Here is a 26,472-nt window from a genome sequence, read left to right as displayed (position 1 = left end):
TTTGAGTCCTCTACCTGTTTTTCTTGATGAGTCTGGCTAATGGTTTATCAATTTTGTTTATCTTCTCAAAGAACCAGCTTTTAGTTTTATTGATCTTTGCTATTGTTTTCTTTGTTTCTATTTCATTTATTTCTGCTCTGATCTTTATGATTTCTGTCCTTCCGATAACTTTGGGTTTTGTTTGTTCTTCTTTCTCTAGTTCCTGTAGGTGTAAGTTTAGATTGATTATTTGAGATTTTTCTTGTTTCTTGATGTAGGCTTGTATAGCTATAAACTTCCCTCTTAGAACTGCTTTTGCTGCATCCCATAGGTTTTGCATCATCGTGTTTTCATTGTCATTTGTCTCTAGGTATTTTTTGATTTCCTCTTTGAGTTCTTCAGTGATCTCTTGGTTATTTAGTAACGTATTGTTTAGCCTCCATGTGTTTGTGTTTTTTACGTTTCTTTCCCTGTAATTGGTTTCTAATCTCATAGCGTTGTGGTCAGAAAAGATGCTTGATATGATTTCAATTTTCTTAAATTTACTGAGACTTGATTTGTGACCCAAGATGTGATCTATCCTGGAGAATGTTCCATGCGCACTTGAGAAGAAAGTGTAATCTGCTGTTTTTGGATGGGATGTCCTATAAATATCAATTAAATCTATCTGGTCTATTGTGTCATTTAAAGCTTGCTTTTCCTTATTAATTTTCTGTTTGGATGATCTGTCCATTGGTGTACGTGAGGTGTTACAGTCCACCACTATTATTGTGTTACTGTCGATTTCCTCTTTTAGAGCTGTTAGCAGTTGCCTTATGTATTGAGGTGCTCCTATGTTGGGTGCATATATATTTATAATTGTTTTATCTTCTTCTTGGATTGATCCCTTCATCATTATGTAGTGTCCTTCCTTGTCTCTTGTAACATTCTTTATTTTAAAGTCTATTTTATCTGATATCAGTATTGCTACTCCAGCTTTCTTTTGATTTCCGTTTGCATGGAATATCTTTTTCCATCCTCTCACTTTCAGTCTGTATGTGTCCCTAGGTCTGAAGTGGGTCTCTTGTAGACAGCATATATATGGGTCTTGTTTTTGTATCCATTCAGCAAGCCTTTGTCTTTTGGTTGGAGCATTTAATCCATTCACGTTTAAGGTAATTATCGATATGTATGTTCCTATGACCATTTTCTTAATCGTTTTGGGTGTGTTTTTGTAGGTCCTTTTCTTCTCTTGTGTTTCCCACTTAGAGAAGTTCCTTTAGCATTTGTTGTAGAGCTGGTTTGGTGGTGCTGAATTCTCTTGGCTTTTGCTTGTTTGTAAAGCTTTTGATTTCTCCATCGAATCTGAATGAGATCCTTGCTGGGTAGAGTAATCTTGGTTGTAGGTTTTCCCTTTCATCACTTTTAGTGTATCATGCCACTCCCTTCTGGCTTGTAGAGTTTCTGCTGAGAAATCAGCTGTTAACCTTATGGGAGTTCCCTTGTATGTTATTTGTCATTTTTCCCTTGCTGCTTTCAATAATTTTTCTTTGTCTTTAATTTTTGCCACTTTGATTACTATGTGTCTCGGCGTGTTTCTCCTTGGGTTTATCCTGTATGGGACTCTCTGTGCTTCCTGGACTTGGGTGGCTATTTCCTTTCCCATGTTAGGGAAGTTTTCGACTATAATCTCTTCACATATTTTCTCAGGTTTTTTCTCTCTCTCTTCTCCTTCTGGGACCCCTATAATGCGGATGTTGTTGCATTTAATGTTGTCCCAGAGGTCTCTTAGGCTGTCTTCATTTCTTTTCATTCTTTTTTCTTTATTCTGTTCTGCATCAGGGAATTCCACCGTTCTGTCTTCCAGGTCACTTATCCGTTCTTCTGCCTCAGTTATTCTGCTATTGATTCCTTCTAGTGTAGTCTTCATTTCAGTTATTGTATTGTTCATCTCTGTTTGTTTGTTCTTTAATTCTTCTAGGTCTTTGTTAAACATTTCTTGCATCTTCTTGATCTTTGCCTGCATTCTTTTTCTGAGGTCCTGGATCATCTTCACTATCATTATTCTGAATTCTTTTTCTGGAAGGTTGCCTATCTCCACTTCATTTAGTTGTTTTTCTGGGGTTTTGTCTTGTTCCTTCATCTGGTACATAGTCCTCTGCCTTTTCATCTTGTCTATCTTTCTATGAATGTGGTTTTTGTTCCACAGTCTGGAGGACTGTAGTTCTTCTTGCTTCTGCTGTCTGCCCTCTGGTGGATGAGGCTATCTAAGAGGCTTGTGCAAGTTTTCTGATGGGAGAGACTGGTGGTGGGTAGAGCTGGCTGTTGCTCTGGTGGGCTGAGCTCAGTAAAACTTCAATCTGCTTGTCTGCTAATGGGTGGGGCTGGGTCCCTTCCCTGTTGGTTGTTTGGCCTGAGGCAACCCAACACTGGAGCCTACCCAGGCTCTTTGTTGGGGCTAATGGCGGACTCTGGGAGGGCTCACGCCAAGGAGTACTTCCCAGAACTTCTGCTGCCAGTGTCCTTGTCCTCACGGTGAGACAGAGCCACCCCCATCTCTGCAGGAGACCCCTTGCAGTAGCAGGTAGGTCCGGTTCACTCTCTATGGGGTCACTGCTCCTTCCCCTGGGTCCCAATGTGCACACTTTGTGTGTGCCCTCCAAGAATGGAGTCTCTGTTTCCCCCAGTCCTGTCGAAGTCCTGCAATCAAATCCCACTAGCCTTCAAAGTCTGATTCTCTAGGAATTCGCCCTCCCTTTGCCGAACCCCCAGGTTGGGAAGCCTGACGTGGGGCTCAGAGCCTTCACTCCAGTGGGTGGACTTCTGTGGTATAAGTGTTCTCCACTTTGTGGGTCACCCACCCAGCAGTTATGGGATTTGATTTTATTGTGATTGCGCCCCTCCTACCATGTCATTGTGGCTTCTCCTTTGTCTTTGGATGTGGGGTATCTTTTTTGGTGAGTTCCAGTGTCTTCCTGTCGATGACTGTTTAGCAGTTAGTTGTTATTCCAGTGTTCTCGCAAGAGGGAGTGAGAGCACATCCTTCTACTCCGCCATCTTGAACCAATCTCAACCTTTTCTATTTCTTGAGATAGATGCCAGGATCATTGATTTTCAACCTTTCTTCTGTTCTAATATATCCATCTAAGGCTGTAAATTCTCCTGTAATCATGGTTTTATTAGCTCCAGCCGAGTTTCCATATGTTCTATTTGTATTATCATTATGTTCAAACTATTTTCTAATTTTCAGGGTGATTTCCTTTTCAATCTTTGGGAATTTTAGAAGTATATTATTTAATTTCTGAACAGACAAGGATGTTCTATTTTCTTCTCTTCCTGTAATTGTTATGAATTAAAGAGGCAAAAGGCAGCCCATGATAGGCATCAGAGAGTACTACTTCAAAAGTGGGAACAAAAAAAGTGTGATTCATACCCAGAGATGGTAAAATCTGGAAGCACCTGAGTGAGAGGGGCCAAGCTGATGGCCTTTATGCACCAACCCTCACACAATCACCATCACAAAACAGCCAGCAGAAACAGGGTCTCTTTTTTTTTCCAAGAGGGATCCATGTTAAATAATTATCACATTATTACTGAATGATAGATAGATACCACGTTAAATTGGAAGGGTATACAGGTTGACCCCAGCAGGCTTGCAAGGCCTGGGAGGGCTAGAGGGAGATTAGGGCCTGTTTACCAACACCACCACCAGCACCAGCCTGTTCAGCCCATATCCATCCCCCACCCAGGAGAACAGTAAAAGTAGCCCTGACAGCAACTTCAGTCCCTCACTCCATATGAGCTGCACAGGCCTAAGCAGCAGGCACTTCAGCAAATAATATCATATGCAAAGAAAAGATGTAATTAAAAACAACAAATGTTTCAGGCATGCCAGCACTGTAAAAGATAGACAGTAAATGAATAAAGCTTGAAGAAAAAGTTAATAGAGCAACAGAGGAGACCTTTAAGAATGATTAATATCAGGAAAGCAGAGGAGAATATTGCATCTACAGGAAAGAAATAGGCAGTTATGAAAAATAATTAAACGATATTAGTGTTTAAATAGTTGAAATTAAACTACACTGACAAAGTCCCTTCAAAGTTCAATTTTTTAAGCAAAGAAATTAACTGCTTGATTTAAGGAAATGAAGAAAAAATATTCTTTGAAAAGATATTTTAATAGAAATAAACTCACAAATTGAATTTAACAATAAAGCCTTTTTAAATGAATAACTTTCTTTTTACTTAAGGTGCTGCATTTTGGGATGTTACCCCTCAGAGGATTACTTTCTTGAAAAGGAAGGCATTTTTCTCCTTTTGGATTTAATGGCAGTAAGTATGATTATAACAATTGTGAAACAAAAAATAAATGTCTTTATTAACTCTTTCCAACTGAGTATCACAGAACACTACTCTGTGATTAAATGTGCCCTCAAATAGTGTTCAAATGTTTGTTTTAAACAAAAATCCCTCCTGGAGTTTCATAGTATGCATTGGCATAGTAGAGTCTGAAAATTCCTCCAGTGAAGAAACCAGTTTACTTAGGTCAGTGTTCCCAAACACATGACAGCAGAGAATTTGTTCTGTCTTGTTTTGTTTTTCCCCATGAAACTTTAAAGAAACAGCTAGATTATTTAAAAATCAATAATCATTTATTAATAACTTCTAGCTTCTTCTCTTAGTATTAAAAGGGTCACCTTAGACAAAGGAGTAAAGATCAGCATTTTTTAAAAACTGTGTATAGTTTGTAGGTAATGTGAAGAATCTGGTGTGTCATACACTGTTTTACAGAATGAGCAGAAGTGAGCATATTAAGCCTTCCGGGAAGGCAGCTGAGAAGAACAGCAAAGATCCTTACAGTAATCCCCTACTAGCCTCAATTCTAAGTGGGTCCATAGTTAAGATGATATGAAAGAAAAAGTATACTTTTGTTTCAGTAAAACTTTGGGAGATATTCTCATGCAGAGTTCTAGCTATGTCACTGCCTATGATTGCCACCATTCTTGATTTTATTAACAGAATAACAAACCTACTTTGACTTAGCAAAGATACTAAAGTTATCTGTGTCCTTTTAACTCTGAAAGAAAATTAGTTTACACTAGAGATGAGAGTGAACTCATTAGATATAAAACACTACAAACAAAAAACAAGTAAATAATAATGATAATAATAAAAATAACCCACCTTGAATGAGTCATAACCAGAAACCCTTTGAAAGTTCAGAAAATTGAACATAATACAGAAGGACGTATGTAGTCCTAAATGACATACAGCTCACCGTGTTTCTCTGACTAGCGTACAAGTATGCCCAGAGGCACATGGTCAGTGTCAGGGATTCTCAAAGCTACAACATTAATTCCAGGCATATCGTCCTGGAATCTAGCTTCTAGTTAAGATTTGGAAGTGAGGAATGATATTATGCATGTACATATTAAATAATTATATTTTATTTTAATATTATATAGAAGACATAAAAGACATTTCTTACTTGTGTCCACTCTCCTTCACCATCAGGGTTTCTTGGATGGAAAGGCATGAAGGCTGGTAGGAGAGGCCATATAACACAGTGGTTTTGAGCACAGGCTGGAATCAGTCTGACTGAGGCCTCTAATAGTTGTTAGCTGTGTAACTTTGAAAAATTATTTAACATCTCTGCTACCAATTTCTTCATCTATAAAACAGAGATAACATTATCTACCTCGTGCATTGGTGGAAGGATTATGTGTGTGTGTGTACACATATACATGCATTAGTTAGAACAGTTCCTGACATATTTTTGTTGTGTTTTCTATTGTTAAGAATGTAATTATTAGATTGCACTTAACATGGATTAAACCAACCAAGCTAACTACAAATTACAAATCTTCTTTAATGAAGTTCCTATATAAACTTCAACCCTTGATATTTGCCTCTTTCTCCTGAAAGTGAAGTATAGGAATAAAAAACTCACTTGATTGAGGATTCTGCTTAATACAATCTGCTAAAATATTTATTCAGTGTGAAATGGCAATTGTTAATAAAGGTTAAATATCATTGAGAGTTTACTATGTGACAGGCAGTCTCATATAACTCATCATAATAACTCTCTAAAGCAGGTAATATTATTACCCTTAATTTAATGAAAGAGGAAACGGATAATGTTTGCAATTCAGACAACAGGTTACATGTTTCCTTTGCTATATTCTATTAGCAGTATACTGTAGGAGTTAATCAACCAAAAATATTTCACACAGAAACCATTACTGTGTGGAGGCCATTGCTCTGGTTGGACTTCTCTATACCTAAATTTTGGTTTGCTGAAAACTGTTTGTAGGAAAACAGAGAAAATATGCTTAATAAGATAATTTTTCTTAAGTGCTTAAATACTCCTTTATGGATGCTGAGTTTCAAAATACAAAATTATACCTCATTTTGATTTATTTTCACATGTGACTGCCACTTGGAGTTACCATCAGTTGGTCTCTTAGTAACAATGAGGTTATAGCTAGGATGAGACGACTTTACAAACTTTAATTAAGCAGGTAAACTGGAAAGATCCTATAATTACAGAGTCCTATGCATAGCACCATTGACCTTGCTTCACTTAAAATGAACATTTTCACTTATTTTGATAATCTCTCTTTTTCCTACTCAGCTAAATCAATTACATTTTTGTTCATATGTTTATGACTACATCAGAATTATATTGAATCTTTTTCTTTCTATTTTTTAAGAATCCCTAATGTTTGAAAATGGACTCATTACAATGGTATTTATTTTAATAAGAGATGGTCACAAATCATACTTAGAGTCTTAATTTTATAAGGCAGTCATTTAGAAGAAACCTACTGATTAATACAAATGTTTCTCCTTTCTTTTTTAAGACAGTAATTCTAAATATTAATTGCAACATTTTTCTTTTTCTGTTTCCTTGCAAAAGTTGAACCAAAAAAAATTCTGTAATCTAATACTTGGAATAATGGTTGAATTTTGTGATAATCCCAAAACTGCGGCTCATGTCAATGCTTGGCGAGGGACGAAGGATCAGACAGCTGCTAGTCTTTTAATTAAATTGTGGAGAAAGGAAGAAAAAGAACTAGGAGTAAAACGTGATAAACATGGGAAGATCGTTGGTAAGTGTATTTATAATTGTTTGTAGAAGCAATTAGATCCGTATTTTTAAAAAGCAATCTTAGGAGAGTATGGGGACTTACACCATACTAAGTAAATTAGTAGCAGGTTCATATTTTTATAGAATATTTTCAGGAACTGGTATTTGATTATATTCTTTAAATTGAAAATAAAAAACTTAACAGTACTTCTTAAAGAACTGTCTTTGAGTTACCTGCTTTTGTAAGTATATTCAGTAATATTTCATTTACCAATAAAAGTTGGGATATAAGTTGAGTGCTTGAGAACAATTTTTATTGTATTTTGTACATTTCTTTTGATTCATATTTATACAGTTTACTTTTTATATGAAAGAAGAAACTTTTAAATAAAAATAAATCAAATGTTCATAAATTTTAATTACTAGACTCTAAATTAATGAAGTTTATAGTACCAGAATTTATATTTCATTTATCTATTTTATAATGCTACATTATATTTTCTAAACCTCTTACAATTCTTATTATAGTTTCATCTGTTAGTATGTTTATTTTTAAGTGAAAATACTTCCCCTTTAACTTCTGATGATTTCTATCTTCAATCCATTTTTATTGTTTCTAACTTTTGATCTATAACATCATAAAATAGTTTTTATATTTATAGCATAATATATAGAAACCAAAAGCAAATAGGAGATTACATCATTGTTAAACTGACAGTGTTCAATTTCTGGATCTCAAAATTAGAAAAGTTTTTTACGTGAAAGTTTCACTTTTAAAAAAGTAATTTTGTGAAATTTTTATATTTTACATAAATAGTTAAAAATGAAAGCTTTAAGTTTTGCAACAGAATGGGGAAGAAATTATTGATTATTTATGCTTTTAAAGGAGTAACCATATATCATGCAGTATTGTACTCTGTTACAATATTTTTATATATTTTATGATGTCTAGACTAAAATCTTAAAATTATTAATTTACTACAGTTTTTATCTGTCTTTTCTATATTTTCATGATATCCAATGATTAGATACAAAGAAACCTCTATTTACTAGTTTTCAAGAAGAGCAAAAAATCACACCACTGCCTGCTAACTGCCCAACCATTGCAGTTATGGATGTTGCTGAGAATATCAGAGCAAAAATTTATGCTGTGTTGGGCAAACTAGGTAAGAAGTTACTCGTCAAGTTCACAAGAGCCTCTCTTTTTTTGCTGAGTGTTGTAAATTGATTTTGCTTTGAAGTCCATTTTTCATATATGATGAACAAAAGTCCCTTTATACAGATAAATGCATATTCCATTGTTATCCCAATACACAGGCTACACCCTTAAGCTCTGGGTTTGGGGCCAGGCATCAGTATTTTTTAAGCTCCCCAGGTAATTCCAGAGTGCAGCAGGATTAAAGGCAGTTAGTTTTAGATGGTTAGGCTTAAACACTAGAATTCTGAATCACCTGAGGACTTAACCTTGCTTCTTATTAAAAAAAAAGTCCTCACTCTTCAGATTGTGGAAGCACAATATCATGGTCTGACCACAGCACAGAAAGTATTCCTTTTCTAATGACTAGATAAGGATGACCTGGCAGCTGTTTGTTATAGGAGGAAGCCAGAAGCTCACAGAAGTAACTTTTTCATAAATCAGGATGAAATCAAAAGCAATCATTTGCATTTGTTTTTATGATAAATATATGCCTTCTGGAATCACTTGCTCTGTTAACATAAATCTCTCTTTATAAACTTTGTTTAGATTTTGAAAATTTACCTGGCTTATCTGCTGAAGATTTTGTTACCCTCTGTATCATACATAGATACCTTGATTTTAAAGTGAGTACCGTCTTAACCTTGTTATTAAAATCTAGTATGGCAAAACATCAGTTGGGAAAGATCTATTTTTATTTGTGAGCAATCATCCACGTACTGTGTAGTTTTTATTTTTCATTTTACATCTGCTACTATTCAAGGAACATACAATTAACTGATTGGGTATTTTCCATGGGATATGATTTCATCCAACTATTAGTTTATAAAAGAAGATGGATGTTACTGACATAGAAGCCTAACAGAATCTTTAAAATACAATTTCTTCTCTTTAGAGGGTATTAAGAGCTAGGGTATTAAGAGCTAGAATTGAATGAATTATTACTTATAAATGATTTATACTTATTAAAGTATTATTTTATCATTACATTGTATGATGATCAAATATCAATTAAAGAGTTGCTTACTTTGCTGGTTATATACTTTTTGGTAAATAAATGCCTTTGAAATTTTAGGAAAGTCCTTCCAAGTAAACATTCTCTTCTACTAGTATTAGTACTATGTATTTGAATGCTGTAAATGAATAAACCTCTATAAAAAAGGAAAACAAGGTTGAATTTTATCCCTATTCTGGATGTATGTTTTTTCTCTAAATTTAAACATACTCAAGCACAGTAATTTCCAGATAACCCAGAATATGAGATGGAGCTACAGCATGATGAAACCAACATGTTAAGAGTTTTAGATTCAAGTATTACGTTAGCTGGAAAGTGAGGGACAAGGCCCTGTTTCTCAGGGTGGCTGGGTACTAGAGTCCCAGGAATCCCCATGTTCATTGTTCTACAAATTCAGCTTGACCTAGCCTTCAAACAGGGCTTTAAGAAGGAAAGCATCTGTACTTCAGGAGGATGAGACTAAAGCAACAACTTGTGCAGCTGTGAAAACAGAGTGTCTATAAAGGAGAGCGCAGTGATGAGAGCAATAAACTACACTTAGGTAGTGGAACCTTACCCGTGAGTACTTATCACTGAAAAACATTAGGTAAATTACTTCTGAATACTCAAATGTAACTGTTGCCCCAAATCATTCTCAATGCACTTAACTTATTCCCAAGGAGTAAGTTAGGAAAAGCTGGTTCAGTTAAGTGTTAACTTTGGAATGATCACCCAAATAAATTTTAGGTTACGTAAAATTATATTATTTATTTTTGGTTAATTTAACTTTTTAAAACTCTTAAACTTTGCTATGACAGATTGGAGAAATATGGAATGAAATATATGAAGAAATAAAATTAGAAAACTTAAGACCAGTCACTACAGACAAAAAAATTTTGGAATCTATTATAACAGCATCAGAAAATATTGGAAAGATGGTTGCTTCTCTGCAAAGCGAGATGATTGAAAGCCAAGCACGCCAAGATGTGCAAAACGAACAAAAAGTATATACAAAAGTAAGCCACAGATGCCAATGAGGCACAAGAAAATAATTTCAATGTATAAACTAGTCGAAGTTATCCATAAGTTATATTTGCCTTACTTGTGAATGCTTCAGCACTTAAGAGTTACCTTGTAATTTTCTTTTATAGTTACTTTCAGTGTCTTTGTATAGTTTTTAAAGAAAACATGGAGTTAATAGCTTGAAATTCAATTACTATACTCAGTGGTGCTTTATGGCATTATAATTTGATTTCTACAGGCTTACATTTTAAAACGTAGACACCTGAGACATTTCCATTTTTTGAAAGGTCAAACAGAGTTCCAAAAATTGTGGTCTATTTAAATGTATACACTTAGCAAATTCTGACAAATGGTGTATCTCTGTGACTGTATGTATAACCTCATTGAGAAAGTTGGCCCTCGTCCCTCACTCTGTGATAGGCCCTTACTAGTGTGCCAATCATAGGCACATCGACAAGCCTCTCCTCACCTCAGTGCCAAAACATATACTGTGAGCACTCTACAAATCTGGTCTCTGACTTTAGCTAATCAGAAAAAGCCTGTCAGGAAAATATAAGCCATTCTCCCGAAGCTTTACACAGGTAAGAAACAACACATCAGAAGTTTTTGAGCAAATAGGTTAAGTGACTATTTAAGTGAACTTGTCCACAGATACAAAGATGATGTAGATTCTCCACTTCTGCTTGGTGATCTTTTATGACTAAAATTAAGTATTTAAAACACTTTAAGGTGATTTCCAAAGTGTTTTCTATTGTCTGATCTTTTTACATCTACTATTAAATGTCTACATCTTCAGTCTAGTGGAACTTAGCATCCACCTATAAATTCTTAGATAACTCCCTGCTTAAAAGTTTTGTTTGTGAAGAGTTTTTATTGCAAGGATGCTGCCGTTTAACCCATTCATTTGCTTTTAAGTGGAGTAACCCGTTAGAAGTTCTGCTCCTCATTAGTTCTGTTGAATTGGCAGGATTCTGCCGTGTGGACTAGCTATTGCTGATTTGTTGGTTATCGTTGATTTGTTATCATGGCTCTGACCCGGTTTATTTTTTAGCAGTTGTTTAATTAAATACTTTTAGGTTCATAATTTAAACTTAATAGTCTATTGTATACCAACCAAGGGCATGTGTCCTCGGATTATATATATATTTAGTGGAGAGCCTGTTGGGAACCGTAGTCTTTGTCCTTTGTCAGTAGTTACCTCCCTAGACTGCATCACCACAACAAACTCAGCACTCTCACAAAATTGCTGTCTTGCTGAAGGCGTAAATTAGAAGCAGTTTTACCAATATAATCTTGCCTAAACTATTGTCAGTGGCAGCAGAAAACTCTTTATTTTCTCCTGTGAATTTGCTCTTGGGTCATTTATGTAGCTTGTTCTGGATTATACTCTGTCTTCACAAGTGATAATCATGTGAAACTATCAGTCTTGCTGAGAAGGATTATTGTTATTTTCATATTTTGTATTTTTATAGCAACAGTTTTGCATTACATTTCATGGGGAGCGGTTCAAACCTTGGCCACATAGTGAGGGAAGGAGTTTTTTCCATTTTAAGACTTCTGTTTTTTAAGTTGTTAAACTCTAACCCTTTTGCTGGTTGACCTTAAAATTTACGTTGGCAAAAACTAGGTCTTCCTTCAAAATACAAGTATTCAAGCCCTTTGGTATCCTTTCATAGAAACTGGAGCTCTTAATTATCTTTCTCATTTCAGGTACAAGCCACACACAAGCAAAGAGAATTGGCTAATAAATCATGGGAAAATTTCTTGGCTAGAACATCAAATGTTAAAACTTTAAAGGTAGGATTTTTTAAATATTACAATATCCACAACAAACAGTCAACTCTGACAGACTTTTTTAGGGATAACTATTCATTCACCTTTTTCTGTTGATCTTTCTGTGTGGAATACCAACACTATTGATCCTCATTTGCAGTTTAGGGCGTTAACTGAAACTTTGCATTTTTCACAGTTACAGAAGATACCACTCTGAGTTTCATTTGGCTTAGCAGTGGGAGGGAGGGAAGCAAGGATGGTGTTCCTGGTTTGCATAAAAGAGATGAGAGTTAGTCAGGAATAAGCAGGAGAAATGTGCTCCTACTTTCCATTCTGAGCCTTCTTATTTACTGATCCTTTCTGTAAGAAGCAGAGTGAAGAACACAAAAAACAACTGTCCATATTACTCTCTCCTTCAAGGATGCTTCCCCTCTGTGACCACCAAAAGAAACATTATATTAAAGCTTAAGTGGGAATTTGGGATAAACACCCCTTTGGGAAAATGTGATAACCTGCTTCAGCAATAAACTAGAAACTAATCTAAACAGTTTATAATGCTAATTGTTCACTTGAAATATGTAAGAAGCAGCATAGATTTCCAAAAATCTCATTAATTTTTTTCCAACTTTTCCATTAATACTTGGGATACACTTTTATATAATGTTACAATTCTTCCTCTAGATATGAAATTGTTAAATGTTATATTAGCCCACGAAAATAGTGGAATCATATTAAAATAGCAAAACCAAAATTAAGAACAAGCTTATTCAAGGTACCATGTCTCCCCTTTGTCACTAAAAGTTCTTCCCAACTTTAAAATCAGCCCCCTCCATGCAGATAATTTGTTACCTTGAATTTAGCCTGTTCTAGTGCCTCAACTATTGAGCTTGACTATAACTGCAGCAAATTATAGTTTGCATTATTCTGAATGCTTGAAACATTTAAGTGTACTGAATTAGTATTTAATTTATGCAAAATAATTTGAAAACATGTATCATCTATTGTAAATTTAGTAGCTTATTCAATTATGCACAAAAAATTGAACCTGATTTCCTTAGGATCTGCTTTATCCCTTGGTCATATATTACCAGTACCTATGGAAATCTCAGTAACATTTTCAGGTGTTTTCTGCAATGTACAAAGGATATAACTTGTTAATAACTATTTTCTTCGCCTAAATGAGTAAATGAGTAAACGCTAGTGCTAACTAATAAAGCATAAAACAGACACAATTACATATATTTTGTACACTTCATTGTACCATAGTTAATGCTTTAATAGCAATTAATTTATTTTCTTTCTAATTTAAAAATCTTCAGAAAGCAAAAAGACTTCAAGAGAAAGGTATAGAATCCTCTAGATACAGTGAGCGTCCATCAAATGCAATATTTCACCGGACAGATATTGAAGGCCTTAACACAACAGTAAGATTTTTTTTTCTCCATAAATTTTCTTAGTAGATATTAAATTTAGTCCCCAAAGAATGTTATTTCTATGGGGTTTTGTCTCATATTTTTTCTTTTTGCTGTTCAAATATCAAATAGTTAAGGCATATTTATCTCTACCCTTGCCTAGTTCTGGTTTAGACCAGATCCAGCCCTCCAGGATTCCCAAGAAACTGCTATAAACACTAGTCAAAATATATCTCTACATCTCTTTGACAGAAAGTGTGCAGTGCCTCCTTTGCCTGGCAAATAGATCCATGCCATATTCCAGAGTTCCTGGTGTCCTCTTCTGGACATAATTTGGCCCTGATTGCAAAGGCTCCAAGGCCCTTATTTTTCCATTAGTCCATGCTGTCTCCTAGTTACTATGTACATTTTGTGTCTCTTCCAAAGTTAGCTGAAGGATGAATGGGTTTTCCTCTTAGTGAAAAATTTTGTAAATGGACTCGTAAATATTTACTTTTGCTTTTTTTAGGTGCCCTCTGGTGGGGTCGTAACAGTGGAAAGCACTCCTGCCCGATTAGTGGGAGGACCTCTGGCTGATACAGATATTGCTCTTAAAAAACTTCCTATTCGAGGAGGAGCCTTACAGAGAGTAAAAGCAGTAAAAACTGTGAATGAGCCAGAGAAGAGCGTTCCTACATAAAATACTCTGGAGACTTTTTGAAATAAATTCTGCTTATAATTTTTTAGTTAAATATCTGTATATATAAATGTAAAGCAAATATTTTAGAATAAATATTTTAGTAAAATACTATTAAAATAAAAGCACATATAATGTATTTTTATTGAAAATATCAACACATACTGTGAGAAGAGTTGTTATCAATTTCTTTCTAAAGATTACAATTCTCTTAACTGAAAACTGTAAAACATGTTGTATCAGTTGACTCTTTCAATTGATGTGAACTACTACAACTGGTTTAAGCCAAAAAACAAAACAAAACAAAAAGAAAAAAACCCAACTTTTACAGGCTCTGGGGCTATCAAATCTAGGACTAATTAAAACTACAGGCATTGTTGGATCTAGGAACTGAAACTCTGTGAGTAGGATCTTCTCCTTCCCTAGCAGCTCCTGAATTATATTCTCCCAGGTTGATATCCAGTAGAAAAGAGTGCATGCCTATCTCTCAACAGTCTCTGCATCTTGGGACCCCTGATTGGCCATATGCCCACTCCTGAACCATTCATCATGACTTTGGCCAGATCTGAGAACTGCCTATACCCAGAGACAGAAGGAAGCCAATCCCATCCAAAGCATATGGATGGAGTAGGGAATCAGGATATTATAAATATGTTATTAGAAGTATATATAAATACTGGGCAGCAAAAACATTTTCAACAAATATGTTGGTCAAAGTAAAATAAGTTCTCTCTCCTATAAAAAGCAAATGTTATGCATAAGCTAAACAATAAAACTAAAATAAACACGTTTTAACTCTTAATATATAAACAAATTCTAATGCTACGTCTCTTCCTTAATGGGGAAGGAAAAGGGGGAGTACGGAGAAATTCTTTTGGTGGTGGAGGTATCTTGCCAAATAGGAGGTAGATGCCTTAATGCTAGATGTAGAGCAATGCTAGATGTCTGTGTCCCTGTATGGCATTATGCGGTTTCCACAGCCTGTCTCCATTTCTGTCAACCCCCTTCTCCACTCAGGAAGCTGCAAAACTGAGTTCATGTCCAGGGCTGGGAGAGACAAGAATCTGTTTTCTCAGAAAGGAAAATATACTGGAATTTGAGTCTAGACTCTAGGCCCATAGGGTGCACACAGCAGTGTACTGGTTAAATGTATAACAACCAGCTCTGCAAGGGGAAAAAACCCTTATTTGTAGTGTTTGCCAATCCCACTATGACCAGTTTCAAGCTACCAACATGGTGCTACTGAATGCAGAGTTGGGAAGACACGCATAGAATCCACTTTCATTATCAGATAAAAGACGGCTCCAACACCCCACTGGGCCCACCTTCTCTTACTTTCTCCTCCCTCTTCCCCTTACTCCTCCTCCCCCAATTCACATTCCTCCAGTAATTTTTCATTATTCTGTCTGTGAGGATAGTAGCATCTGCCATGAGAGGAGAAATTACAATTGTTGTTATTGTTCTAATTAGAATGAGTTACCAGCAGCCTCTCACCCTGGCCCAGCTGCCCATTCTCCTTGTGGCTCACAGGAGTACATAATATGCATCAGCTTATCAGTGAGCTTTGTGCTCTCTTGAATCCCTTTCTCTATTACCACCACCCCCAAGAAGATAGTAGACAGCATAATTTGTTCCTCTTCTTCACAGGCAGCCCTAAGCACAAAGGTTCCATGTAAAGGGGAGTTACTGAGACACAAGAATGGATGTGGGTAGGAACATGCAACGATGAGATGCCCATACAAAAAGCACCAGATACACATTCAGGAACAGCTCAGATACACATAGAATCGAGATGAAGTGTCCATGGCTAAAAGCAATGAATGTTTACTCCATTTTGTAGACTATAAGAAGTTCCTTCCTCAGACTCTAAGCTCCCTAAAGACAAGATAGAAACCACATCTCATTCATTATTGTAACCAACAAACACCTCAGTAAATAAATTATTGAATTAGTGTGATGGTGGCCTCAGCTCCTGGCAACCTTCCCCTCAACTTCTGCAAAGGCAGCAAAGTCCTGAGCTCAAAGGGAACGTTCAGCCAAAAAAATACTATACAGGGAATGCTAAACATGGACATGTTAAAGTAGTTCAAATATATGTGCTTCATAACAGTGACAGACTTTCTCTAAAATGAGGCATAAATACTATTACATTAATATAACCAGTGGGTAGAAATAGAATTGATATTTCTTGGCTGAACATTATTTTTTGTATTTAGTACAACTTGGTATCTCCAGATTGATTAGGACTGACTGCAATCAAAATAATCTGTGAGTTCTGTAGAACTTCTCCCTGCTGTTGTAGATCTTACCCATCAGGAAGAGGAAAGGTAAAATAGGGCAGGTTATTACCTAGCAGCCATTTAACAGAGGAAGAAATGTACACAGATGGAGGGTAGTAAGGTTGCTTAATCCAGACACTTGAACTTGGTAGACAGACAATACCCAAAGTTCGCATATTATAATTCCAGCCACCCGGCAGCGAGCCAGTGAAATTAGTCCCTCTGTCTGACAGGGTCACTAATTCTAACACGTCTCCATCTCTCCTCACATCCTGTGCTCCCACCATACCACTTCTGAGCCCTAGGGGATTGGTGCCTCTCCCATCCAGCCTGGCTGAAAGGTGGACAGTATATTTCCTTCCATGAGTCAACTGATACAAAATTTCAGCTCCCAGACTTCTGCTAATAAACTACATGAAAAGAAAGTCAAGAAAATAAAAACGGAGTTGAGTGAGCACAGTGGCTTCAACACTCCTCGGTAATGAGATTTTTACCACATGAGGGAGGAGTTCATTCCATGATTAGACCCTGTTAGCCAGTGCTTGCTCATATTGGATGAAAACCAGTGAATAATGAGGTGAACAACTTTTGTTCATCTGGTCCTCAGTCTGCCTTCTGGAACACAGGGTACATTTCATACCACAGGAAAAAACTATAATGTTCACCCTCAGTCTTTCTGGGTCAAATATCCAGTTTATTTAATCATTCCAGACCATGAATCTGGCCAGCCCTTTCTGAAGTGCTACAGTTTGTGATTATTCCTCTATACTGAGACCAACAGAACCGAACAACAATTTACAGGTGTAACAGGACACATGGAGGGTATAATGAAACTAGCCCCTCTCATTTTTACACACCTTCTGCCAACATAGCCTGAGCTTACATTAGTTTCACTGGCAACCATGTTTCATAATCGCTTGTATTTATTTTAATTTTTGTAGATATTTCCTTTTCAAGGAGATGGAACATAACTCCCCATTCCCTAAAGTGTGGGTAATGCTTAGTGCCTTGCTTCCAAAGAATACAACATAGAAAGAGAAGGGAAAGTAACTTTACAGCCAAGAAACCTGGCAGATGCTACCTCAGCCAGGGTTAAACGCCATCTGTGTTATGTCATGTTGACAGCATGTACCCTTGATAGGAAGTGCTGAGAACAGTGCTTTACGCCTGTAGTTTTCACCCCAAAAAACCTATAACCCCAGTCTAACCATGAGAAAAACATTAGGCAAACCCAAATTGAGGGACATTCTGCAATACACCTGACCAGCATCGTGAAGTGTCAAGGTCATCAAAAACATCTTCTTAGAGCCTAAGAAGACATGACAGCTCATTGTAAGTGGTGTCCTGGATGGGATCCTGGAACAGAAAAAGGACATTAGGGGAAAAACTAGTGAAATTCAAATTAAATATGAAGTTTAATTAAAAACCTATCAGTATTGGTTCATTAGTTATGACAAACATACGACTTAACGTAAGATGTTAACAATAAGAAAATCTGGTTGAGGCATATACAAGAAGTCTTTGCACTAGCCTTGCAACTTTTCTGCAAACTTAAAACTATTCTAAAGTAAAAAGTTTATTTAAAGAAAAAAAAATTCTATAGGAAGAGCAGAGGAACTTTAAGCATAGATGCTCAATTTTTATCCATTGTATCACCTCCTGAAGAAATATTTTGGGAGCAATATTAGATGTTCTGCTGTCTTTTTTCAGCTTTCAGTGCTCTGGAAAACAACTGGTTATGAGTTAAGCTATATGAGTTCAGCATAAAACCAAAGCTGTGAAACCGACTGAGTCTTTACCATAATACCACTGCAAGAATTGGTGGGTTTTGGGGTTTTCTTTTCGGATGATCTGTCTGATCTAGTCTGATGATTTTGAATCGGGCAAAAGAGAAGTACATATTGTTCCCCACTCAACCCTATGTTGGTTACAATTTCTCTTTCTTGGAAAAAAAAAACATATTTTGACATCATAAAAGTGCTTTTGAATTATATTATTTCCTGCTGCATCTTTGTCCCACAGCAATGACAACTCTGGGAGTCAAGAACTGTGTCTCGATTGCTCAGCAGTGTACCTCCAAGCTCAATGAATTTTTTTGAATGAATAAGTAAATGATGAAAAAAGAATACAATTTTCTATATACAAATAACATGATTTGTGACCAAAACTGGGGGGATTTAACAGAACATTATATCTAAGTACCAATAAAAAGGCTGAAGATGGGGACTTCCCTGGTGGCGCAGTGGTTAAAGAATCCGCCTGCCAATGCAGGGGACGTGGGTTTGAGCCCGGTCCGGGAAGATCCCACACGCCGCGGAGCAACTAAGCCCGTGCGCCACAACTACTGAGCCTGCACTCTAGAGCCCTCGTGACACCACTACTGAAGCCCGTGCGCCTAGAGCCTGTCCTCTGCCACAAGAGAAGCCACCGCAATGAGAAGCCCTCGCACTGCAACGAAGAGTAGGCCCCGCTCGCTGCAACTAGAGAAAGCACGCATGCAGCAACGAAGACCCAACACAGCCAAAAATAAAAAAATAAATAAATTTATAAAAAAATAAATAAAATAAAAAATAAAATTAACTGCCTTTCTGCTTGTTATTCCTTTTTTAAAATGAGGACTATAAAACTGAGAACATAAAACAAAATTTTAGGCCTTAATGCATAGAAAAATAATATGTAAGATAGCTTGGTGATGAGATACATATATCAGAAACCACACAGTATATTACATCAAGATTAAATATTACTTCTTAGGATAATACTGGCATTAGTTTTGGCACAGTTTTAAAGTCAAAATTATGTATAAGATACCTGATAAAACTGGTTACAATTTTACTGCACTGATTGTTGTATTAAAAAATATGTTGTATTTGCATTTTAAGCGGTTTTTTCTTTAAAAAAAAAAAAAAAGAGGCTTTACAAAGATGCCTTCTAAATAAAAAATTATTGACAAAATACCCCAAAATATGGAAATGATAATTCAATAGCCATAAAACAATTACATATCAACAAAAATACAATCTATCTTCATCAATATTAAAGAATTAGAAATAATTTTGATAAATGCAACAGGAAATATTCGAGCTCATAAATACTGACACAGAGTTAAGTTTTCAGGTTGGTGTCATCTTGCTTGAGGTATTTTCTGTGTTCTCTTAAATGTAAAACTCATGTTTTGTAAAATCCAGTCCTGTAAGGTTGAGAGGAAAAATTGTTAACATTTGTTCTAATATGACTCTTAAGATTCCCTCCCTTTAAACAACCCTATTGAAAAAATTAATTTCAAAAGCCTAAATACATGTTGATGTTTAAAATTTTTTTCAACCAATGTAATATGAATAATTACAGGGCTAAATGGCTTTCTTATGAACTACTCATGGGGAAAAAATAAGATGATAATTTAATGATCTACAAAAATATATCATTCCAAGATCATTTAGAATCTCGTATTTGCACATCAGAGCTCCTGTGGTTTCTAAATAATATAAAATCAGTAAAAATGAAAATCAAAGCTGATCATATTAGGAAAAAATATGGCAAATTTGCTAGCTTATTAGATAAACTTTAAAAATCAGAAAGATTAAATATTGTATTTTTAAGAAAACTAAACTGCTATTCTCTTAAGTACACATTTAAATTACCTCCTGTTATCTTCTGTGGAAAATTATACTTGGGAGGCATCACCTGTCTTCTGCCCATTCCATGGGATCTTGAAAGCAAGCAGTCTACATACATGTCCCAGAAATCCTGAGCTATGCTTAAGAAGACACTATAATGTCTAGGCCGCTGGGATTTTTGCAGGAACAACATGAAATTCCAGAAAGAATCCACAGTGTGCTCTATCTTGAGTTCCTTGAGATCTATCAGTGTCAAAGAGCAAGCATTCCAGCACTGGAGATCAATGTCTTCCATGATCCCTGGGCTGTTGCTGGCAAGCACCCCCTTTTGAAATTCAAAATCCGCATTAATCAGATTTATCAGCATCATGCAGCCCAGCAGCAGGTAGAACCATCTTCTTGTGGCAAAAACCATATTCTATACAGAAAAAAAAATGAAGGGATATATTTTTAACTTAAAATTATTCAATTACTTGATGATCTGTTTAAACCTAAAAAATTATAACTACTTATGTATTTGGTTTTGATCAAACCTAAAAAATTATAAATACTTATGTATTTGGTTTTGATCAAGCCAAATTTGCCTACTATGTATTTATTGGTTTTCCTCTAAGTTGCTGACTCTCATACTTTCCTTCAAAAGGATATAATAACAGCTTTACCAACATTCTGATAAACAGTCTTCAGGAGCCACTGAAATCCAACACATGTTTATGAAGTTGTGATAGATTCATTTCATCAAAGACCTTTGGAGCTGAAAGAAACTCTAAAAAGCATGTGTTCCAACCTTCTACTTTTACAGATTAGAAAAATTCTCAGTGATACGATTCAGCAAGTTCTCAGGTCTCCTGTCTCCCTATCCAAGACTCCTACCACAATACATTTCAACCAAGAGGATCAAAATGCAACCCTTTCTACAGGTAACCATAAAAAAAGGTGTGTGTGGTTTTTTTTAAATTGACGCTTTCCAATCTATCAAGTGTTGGATGCTCAAGCACCACTTTAGGTTTCAAAGTTACTGATGAAATTTATTCATTGAAAAAATATTTGTTAGGCACTGATATCTGGTGGATCCCTGGCTTTTCCCAGGTTGTTCAGGAGCTGGTTAGAGAAGATTAACATACATACACAAAGGAGCACGAAGACAATAAAAGTGATATAAGCCAATATGACGTGGTGCAGCACCAATAACATTCAGCAAAATCTTGGTATTTTCTCACGATTCTTTGCACAAGTTTCCCTGAAAACTGATTGCTCAGTAAATCAGCCTGAAGCATATAGGTGAAGTCAAGGTCTAAATTCGCTTTGAATGGCCCTACCATTCCAGGCTGGCATTGGAAATGTCCCTGACACAACCTTGACAGCCAGGTCGGAGGAGTGGAGCTGCGAGGACAGATCCGGAAGACGGTACTCACCTTCTTCCCCGTAAACCGCCGTCCTCCACTCCCCGCCAACCCACCCACCCCCCCCCCAAAAAAAGAAGTTAGGTTAAAGAGACAAACCCAATGAAACAAATTAAACTTAGGTTATTTGGGTCGTTTCACGTTGTGGAAAACTGTGCAGGTTTCCCAAACAGAGCTGACAGTGGCCAAAAGGACTGAGTGGGGCCAGAGAATTTTATTCCCCAAGAATTTCAGGTTACCCTCGGGACCAGGGCTCTCCTCCCGGGTCGGGTCACCTGGACGCAGATAGGGAGCCCGCGGGGAATGGTACCTCTCTTAGGCGGCGGAGGCGAGCGTCCGGGTGCGATGTCCTGCGTGCGCTGCGCTCCCTCGAGGGACGAGGGCGGCTCCTGACTGGAAGGGACAAGAGGTCTCTGAGCGGACTCCCACCCCCTGCCCAGCCGAACCGACCCCTGCAGGCCGGTGACAGGCGGAAGCGGTGCTCTCTGCCGCCAGCGCTCCCCGGGCACCCTGAACTTGCCCTAGGGAACCGTCTCGGCCGCACCGCGCTCCGGGGCCAAGCGGGTCAGGCTCCGCGAGAGCGGCGCTGCGGAATCTGCTGCCGCCTCTGGGGGCTCAGAGTCAGCCCTGCAGCCCGAACCACGCTCCCTTTCTAGAGACTGAGTGAGGGGGCAGAGTGTGTGGCAGCTCTCAAGGCCCCGCCCTCACCTTGCCCGCCTCCCCAGTCCTGAGACCCAGGAACAAGGACAGTGTGAAAAAGAGTAAAGTCACAAGAGTATCTCACTAATGATGATAGATGAAAGATCCTAAACAAAATATTATCAAACCAAATTCAGCAGGATTTAGGAAAATACACACCAGTATCAAGCTGGGATTATCCCAGGGATGCAAAGATCAACATATGAAAATCAATTAGTGGATTCACCACAAAAACAAATTGAAGAGAGAAACCATTTGATTAAATGCAACACCCATTCAAGATAAAAAACAATAAAAAAAACCTCTTAGTAAACTAAGAATAGAAGGGAATTTCCTTAACCTCTTAAATGTTATCCACCAAAACCCTACAGCAAGCATCTTTTTATGGTAAATCATTAAAAGTATTCTCTTTTAGAGTCATGTACCAAAATGTTCATTGCAGCTCTATTTACAATAGCCAGGATATGGAAGCAACCTAAGTGTCCATCAACAGATGAATGGATAAAGAACATGTGGCACATATATACAATGGAATATTACTCAGCCATAAAAAGAAACGAAATTGAGTTATCTGTAGTGAGGTGGATGGACCTAGAGTCTGTCATACAGAGTGAAGTAAGTCAGAAAGAGAAAAACAAATACCGTATGCTAACACATATATATGGAATCTAAAAAAAAAAAAAAAAATGGTCCTGAAGAACCTAGGGGCAAGACGGGAACAAAGACACAGACCTACTAGAGAATGGACTTGAGGATGTGGGAAGGGGGGAAGGGTAAGCTGTGACAAAGTGAGAGAGTGGCATGGACATATATACACTACCAAACGTAAAATAGATAGCTAGTGGGAAGCAGCCGCATAGCACAGGGCGATCAGCTCGGTGCTTTTTGACCACCTAGAGGGGTGGGATAGGGAGGGTGGGAAGGAGGGAGACGCAAGAGGGAAGAGATATGGGGACATATGTATATGTATAACTGATTCACTTTGTTATAAAGCACAAACTAACACACCATTGTAAAGCAATTATACTCCAATAAAGATGTTAAAAATAAATAAATAAAAGTATTCTCTTTTAAATTAATAATAAGACAAGGATTATCTTTGTTAACATTCAAAAGAATACCCTCAAAGAAAGGTTAAAAAAAAAAAAAAAGGAGGGAAGATAAGGATTAGAAAGGAAGAAACAGAACTTTTCAGTCTAGTGGAGAGGCAGCAAAGCTATTGGTTTAGCATGGAGCTTAGGGATCAACTGCCTGGATTTAAATCCTGCCTTCTGGGTTCAAATGAAAATTTGTGACTTTGGGCAGTTACCTAATCTCTTTGTGACTTAGTTTCCTTATCTGTAAAATGGGGATTAAAAAATAAACTTGTTTCATAGGGATGTTGAGATAATTAAATAAATATTTGTGACGTGTTTGGAATAGTGCCTACACATAGTAAGAATGCTATATATGTCTTTGTTTTTTTAAATAATAAATTATATCCACAGACAAACTATTTAACAAGAGATTTGTAAGGTTTTGTAAGGTGTCTGGATATAAGCTCAATCTAAAATAGCCACTGCATCTCTATATCTGAGTAACAAACAATATAAATTAGAAAAGAGATGTTATTTATAATAACAAAAAATATAAGATATCTAGAAATAAATTCAACGAGGACATTAAATCCTTTACGGAGAATTTTTTTCTTGAAAGGCATTAAAGAAAATTTCAACAAAAAGAATGCTAACATGTGGTCTAAAGATATCTATCTTCCCAAAATAATATACAAATTTTCAACCAAAATCATACCAGGGTTAATGAAAAGTTATTCTAAAAGGTATATGGTAGAGCAAAGATCCAAAATAGCTAAGCTTTTCCTAAAGAACAACAATAAGGAAAGGGGACTCACTGGTAATTAAACAGGATGTCATTGGCTCAGGAAAAGAGAAATTAACCAACTGAGTAGATTAGAGAGCCTAAAAACAGACCTACACATTTATAGAGACTTACATGTGACAGAACCAGCATTGCAGATCTGTAAGGCAACAGTGTCTTTTTCACTAATTGAGGCTAAGATGATTGGTTAGCCATACAGAGAAAAAAAAAAAAAGGATTCCTGGGAATTCCCTGGCGGTCCAGTGGTTAGGACTCTGTGCTTTCACTGCCAAGGGCTCAGATTCGATCCCTGGTTGGAGAACTAAGATCCTGCAAGTCCTGAAGTGTGGCCAAAAAAAAAAGTAGATTCCTACCTCATGCAATCACAAAAATCAATCCCAAGTAGATTAAGAATTTAAATGTGAAAAGCAAAGCATTACAACTTTAAGAAGAAATTCAGAATATCTTTCTGATATTGAGGTTGGCAAGCATTTCTTACACAAAATACAAGTAGTGCTAAGCATAAAAGAAAAATTAATACATTTGACTACATTAAAATTAAATCTGTTAATCACTAGACACCATAAATAAAGATAAAAGATAAGTATAATCTGGGAGAAGATATTTACAGCACATATAACCACAAATGGATTAGAATTAGGATCCAAGATATAAGAATCTTCCAAGGAATCAACAAGAAGAAGACAAATACCACAACAGAAAACTAGGCAAAAGGCTTAGAGGGGCATTTCATAAATAAGGAAACATAAATGAATGATTGAATAAGTATATACATAACCTCATTGCAAGCAGGGAAGTACAAATAGTGAAAGACCATAATAAGATATGAACTCACACCCATCAGGTCGTCAAAAATTAAGAAGTCTAGCAAAATCAAGTGTTGGTGAGCATATGAAGGGTATTAGTCGGGGTTATCTAGAGAAACATGGGTTAAATAAATAGAGGGAGAGAGAGAGAGAGACTGATTTAGTATAAGGAATTAGCTCACATGATTATAGAGGCTGGGAAGTCCCATGATCTGCTGTCTGCAAGCTCGTGACCCAGGAAGTCTGGTGGTGTAGTTCCAGTCTAAGTTCAAAGGCCTGAGAACCAGGAGAGCCAATGATGTAAATCTCAGTCCAAGTTAAAGAGAAGACCAACGTCCCAGCTCAACAGTCAGGCAGAGAAAGCAATGGGAGGGCCATCTTCATTCAGTCTGCTAATTCAAATGCTAATCTCATCCAAAAGTACCATCACAGACAGACCCAGAAATACTATTTAACCAAATATCTGGGCACTCCATGGCCCACTCAAGTTGACATATATACTTAACCATCACATGAAACAATAGGGACTCTTACACAGTGCTAGGAGGAGTGTAAATTGGTTCAATTAGTCTAGAGCACAAATTGGTACTATCTTGTGAGTCTGAACAAGCACACAATCTGCAATAAATCTTTTTACTCCCAGGAAAGATCTTGAAGAAACTCTTGTACATGGGCACCAAGAGACATACACTATAATGGAATGTTCATAGTAGCACTCTTCATAAAAGCCAGAAACATGGAAACAATCATAATGACCTAATATTTAACAGGAGAATAGATAAATTAACCATGGTACATTCACAAAATGGGATGTAATTCGGCAGTGAAAATGAATAGACTACAGCTATATGCATTATAGATGAAAAAAGCAAATTGCAGAAGATACCATTTTTATAAATTTCAAAGACAAGCAAAATGAAACCACATGTTCTCTATAAATACGTATATATGATAATGTAATTTTAATGGTAAGGATGTGATTAACACAAAATTCAGGAGAGTGGTAACGTTTGAGGGAATGAGATGTAGAAGAATGCACAGAGAGCTTCTATGGATGGTAAATTTACTAGTCTTTATGATTATAGTTGCCACCAAATATGTGTTAGGTATATTCTTTTCTACTGTCAAATAATGTATGTTAAAACTTCTAGGATAGTGACAAGACATATTTCAAATACATAAGGACAAAGCTTGGTGACTGGTCATATTGATATGGGATGGAAAGAAAAGAGAACTAACATTTTTGGCATGCATCCTTATGGGGGTGACAATGACAATATGAAAAATGGAAACGGAGATTAGTGGGGAGGATAAATATGATTCAGGATGTGTTGCATTAGATTTGATTCTGGATCTTCTGGAGTATCTAAAATTTAGCTAGAACTTTAAGTTGAAAGGTCTCTGTTTTGATAGAAAATTACTGCTGCTATGAGAGTATACATTGATAAAAGAAAGTTGAGATGAAGATGGAAGACTATGTCCAAATTTAGGGGTCCATGAACTGCAGACAGAATCAGTGAAGGAAGAAGAGATAGAACAATCAGCCTATACAAGCTCCAGGGTGGTATGATGTCACAGAACCAAAGGGAGGATGCTATGGTCTGAATGTTTGTGTCCTCCACAAAATTTATATGTTGAAATTCTAATCCCCAAAGGTGATGGTATTAGG

General features: G+C 36.6%; 2 protein-coding genes across 3 annotated transcripts in view; one reads left to right on the top strand and one right to left on the bottom strand.

Annotated features, from left to right (window-relative positions):
• CFAP69 (cilia and flagella associated protein 69) overlaps positions 1–14,130 on the top strand; it is a 66,444-nt gene extending 52,314 nt beyond the window's left edge. The window contains exons 16-23 of the mRNA XM_068549995.1: positions 4,209–4,290; positions 6,878–7,070; positions 8,077–8,214; positions 8,793–8,869; positions 10,056–10,253; positions 11,971–12,057; positions 13,353–13,457; positions 13,954–14,130. Of these exons, the coding sequence (XP_068406096.1) occupies positions 4,209–4,290; positions 6,878–7,070; positions 8,077–8,214; positions 8,793–8,869; positions 10,056–10,253; positions 11,971–12,057; positions 13,353–13,457; positions 13,954–14,124 (1,051 nt within the window). The 3' untranslated portion in view covers positions 14,125–14,130. The remainder of the gene's footprint in view (positions 1–4,208; positions 4,291–6,877; positions 7,071–8,076; positions 8,215–8,792; positions 8,870–10,055; positions 10,254–11,970; positions 12,058–13,352; positions 13,458–13,953) is intronic.
• A 5,882-nt stretch (positions 14,131–20,012) lies between these two features.
• FAM237B (family with sequence similarity 237 member B) overlaps positions 20,013–26,472 on the bottom strand; it is a 29,590-nt gene continuing 23,130 nt past the window's right edge. The window contains exons 1-3 of one of the 2 annotated variants that reach the window (XM_068549311.1): positions 24,986–25,055; positions 21,731–21,813; positions 20,013–20,435 (exon numbers count right to left, since the gene is read on the bottom strand). In XM_068549311.1, the coding sequence (XP_068405412.1) occupies positions 20,013–20,432 (420 nt within the window). In that variant the 5' untranslated portion in view covers positions 20,433–20,435; positions 21,731–21,813; positions 24,986–25,055. Of the gene's footprint in view, positions 20,436–21,730; positions 21,814–24,985; positions 25,056–26,472 lie in introns of those variants that run through there. The other variant, XM_068549310.1, reaches the window with a different exon arrangement.

This window comes from Eschrichtius robustus, chromosome 8 (genome assembly GCF_028021215.1).
Source record: "Eschrichtius robustus isolate mEscRob2 chromosome 8, mEscRob2.pri, whole genome shotgun sequence".
Lineage (NCBI taxonomy): Eukaryota > Metazoa > Chordata > Mammalia > Artiodactyla > Eschrichtiidae > Eschrichtius > Eschrichtius robustus.
This window is presented reverse-complemented; position numbering and strand designations above follow the sequence as displayed.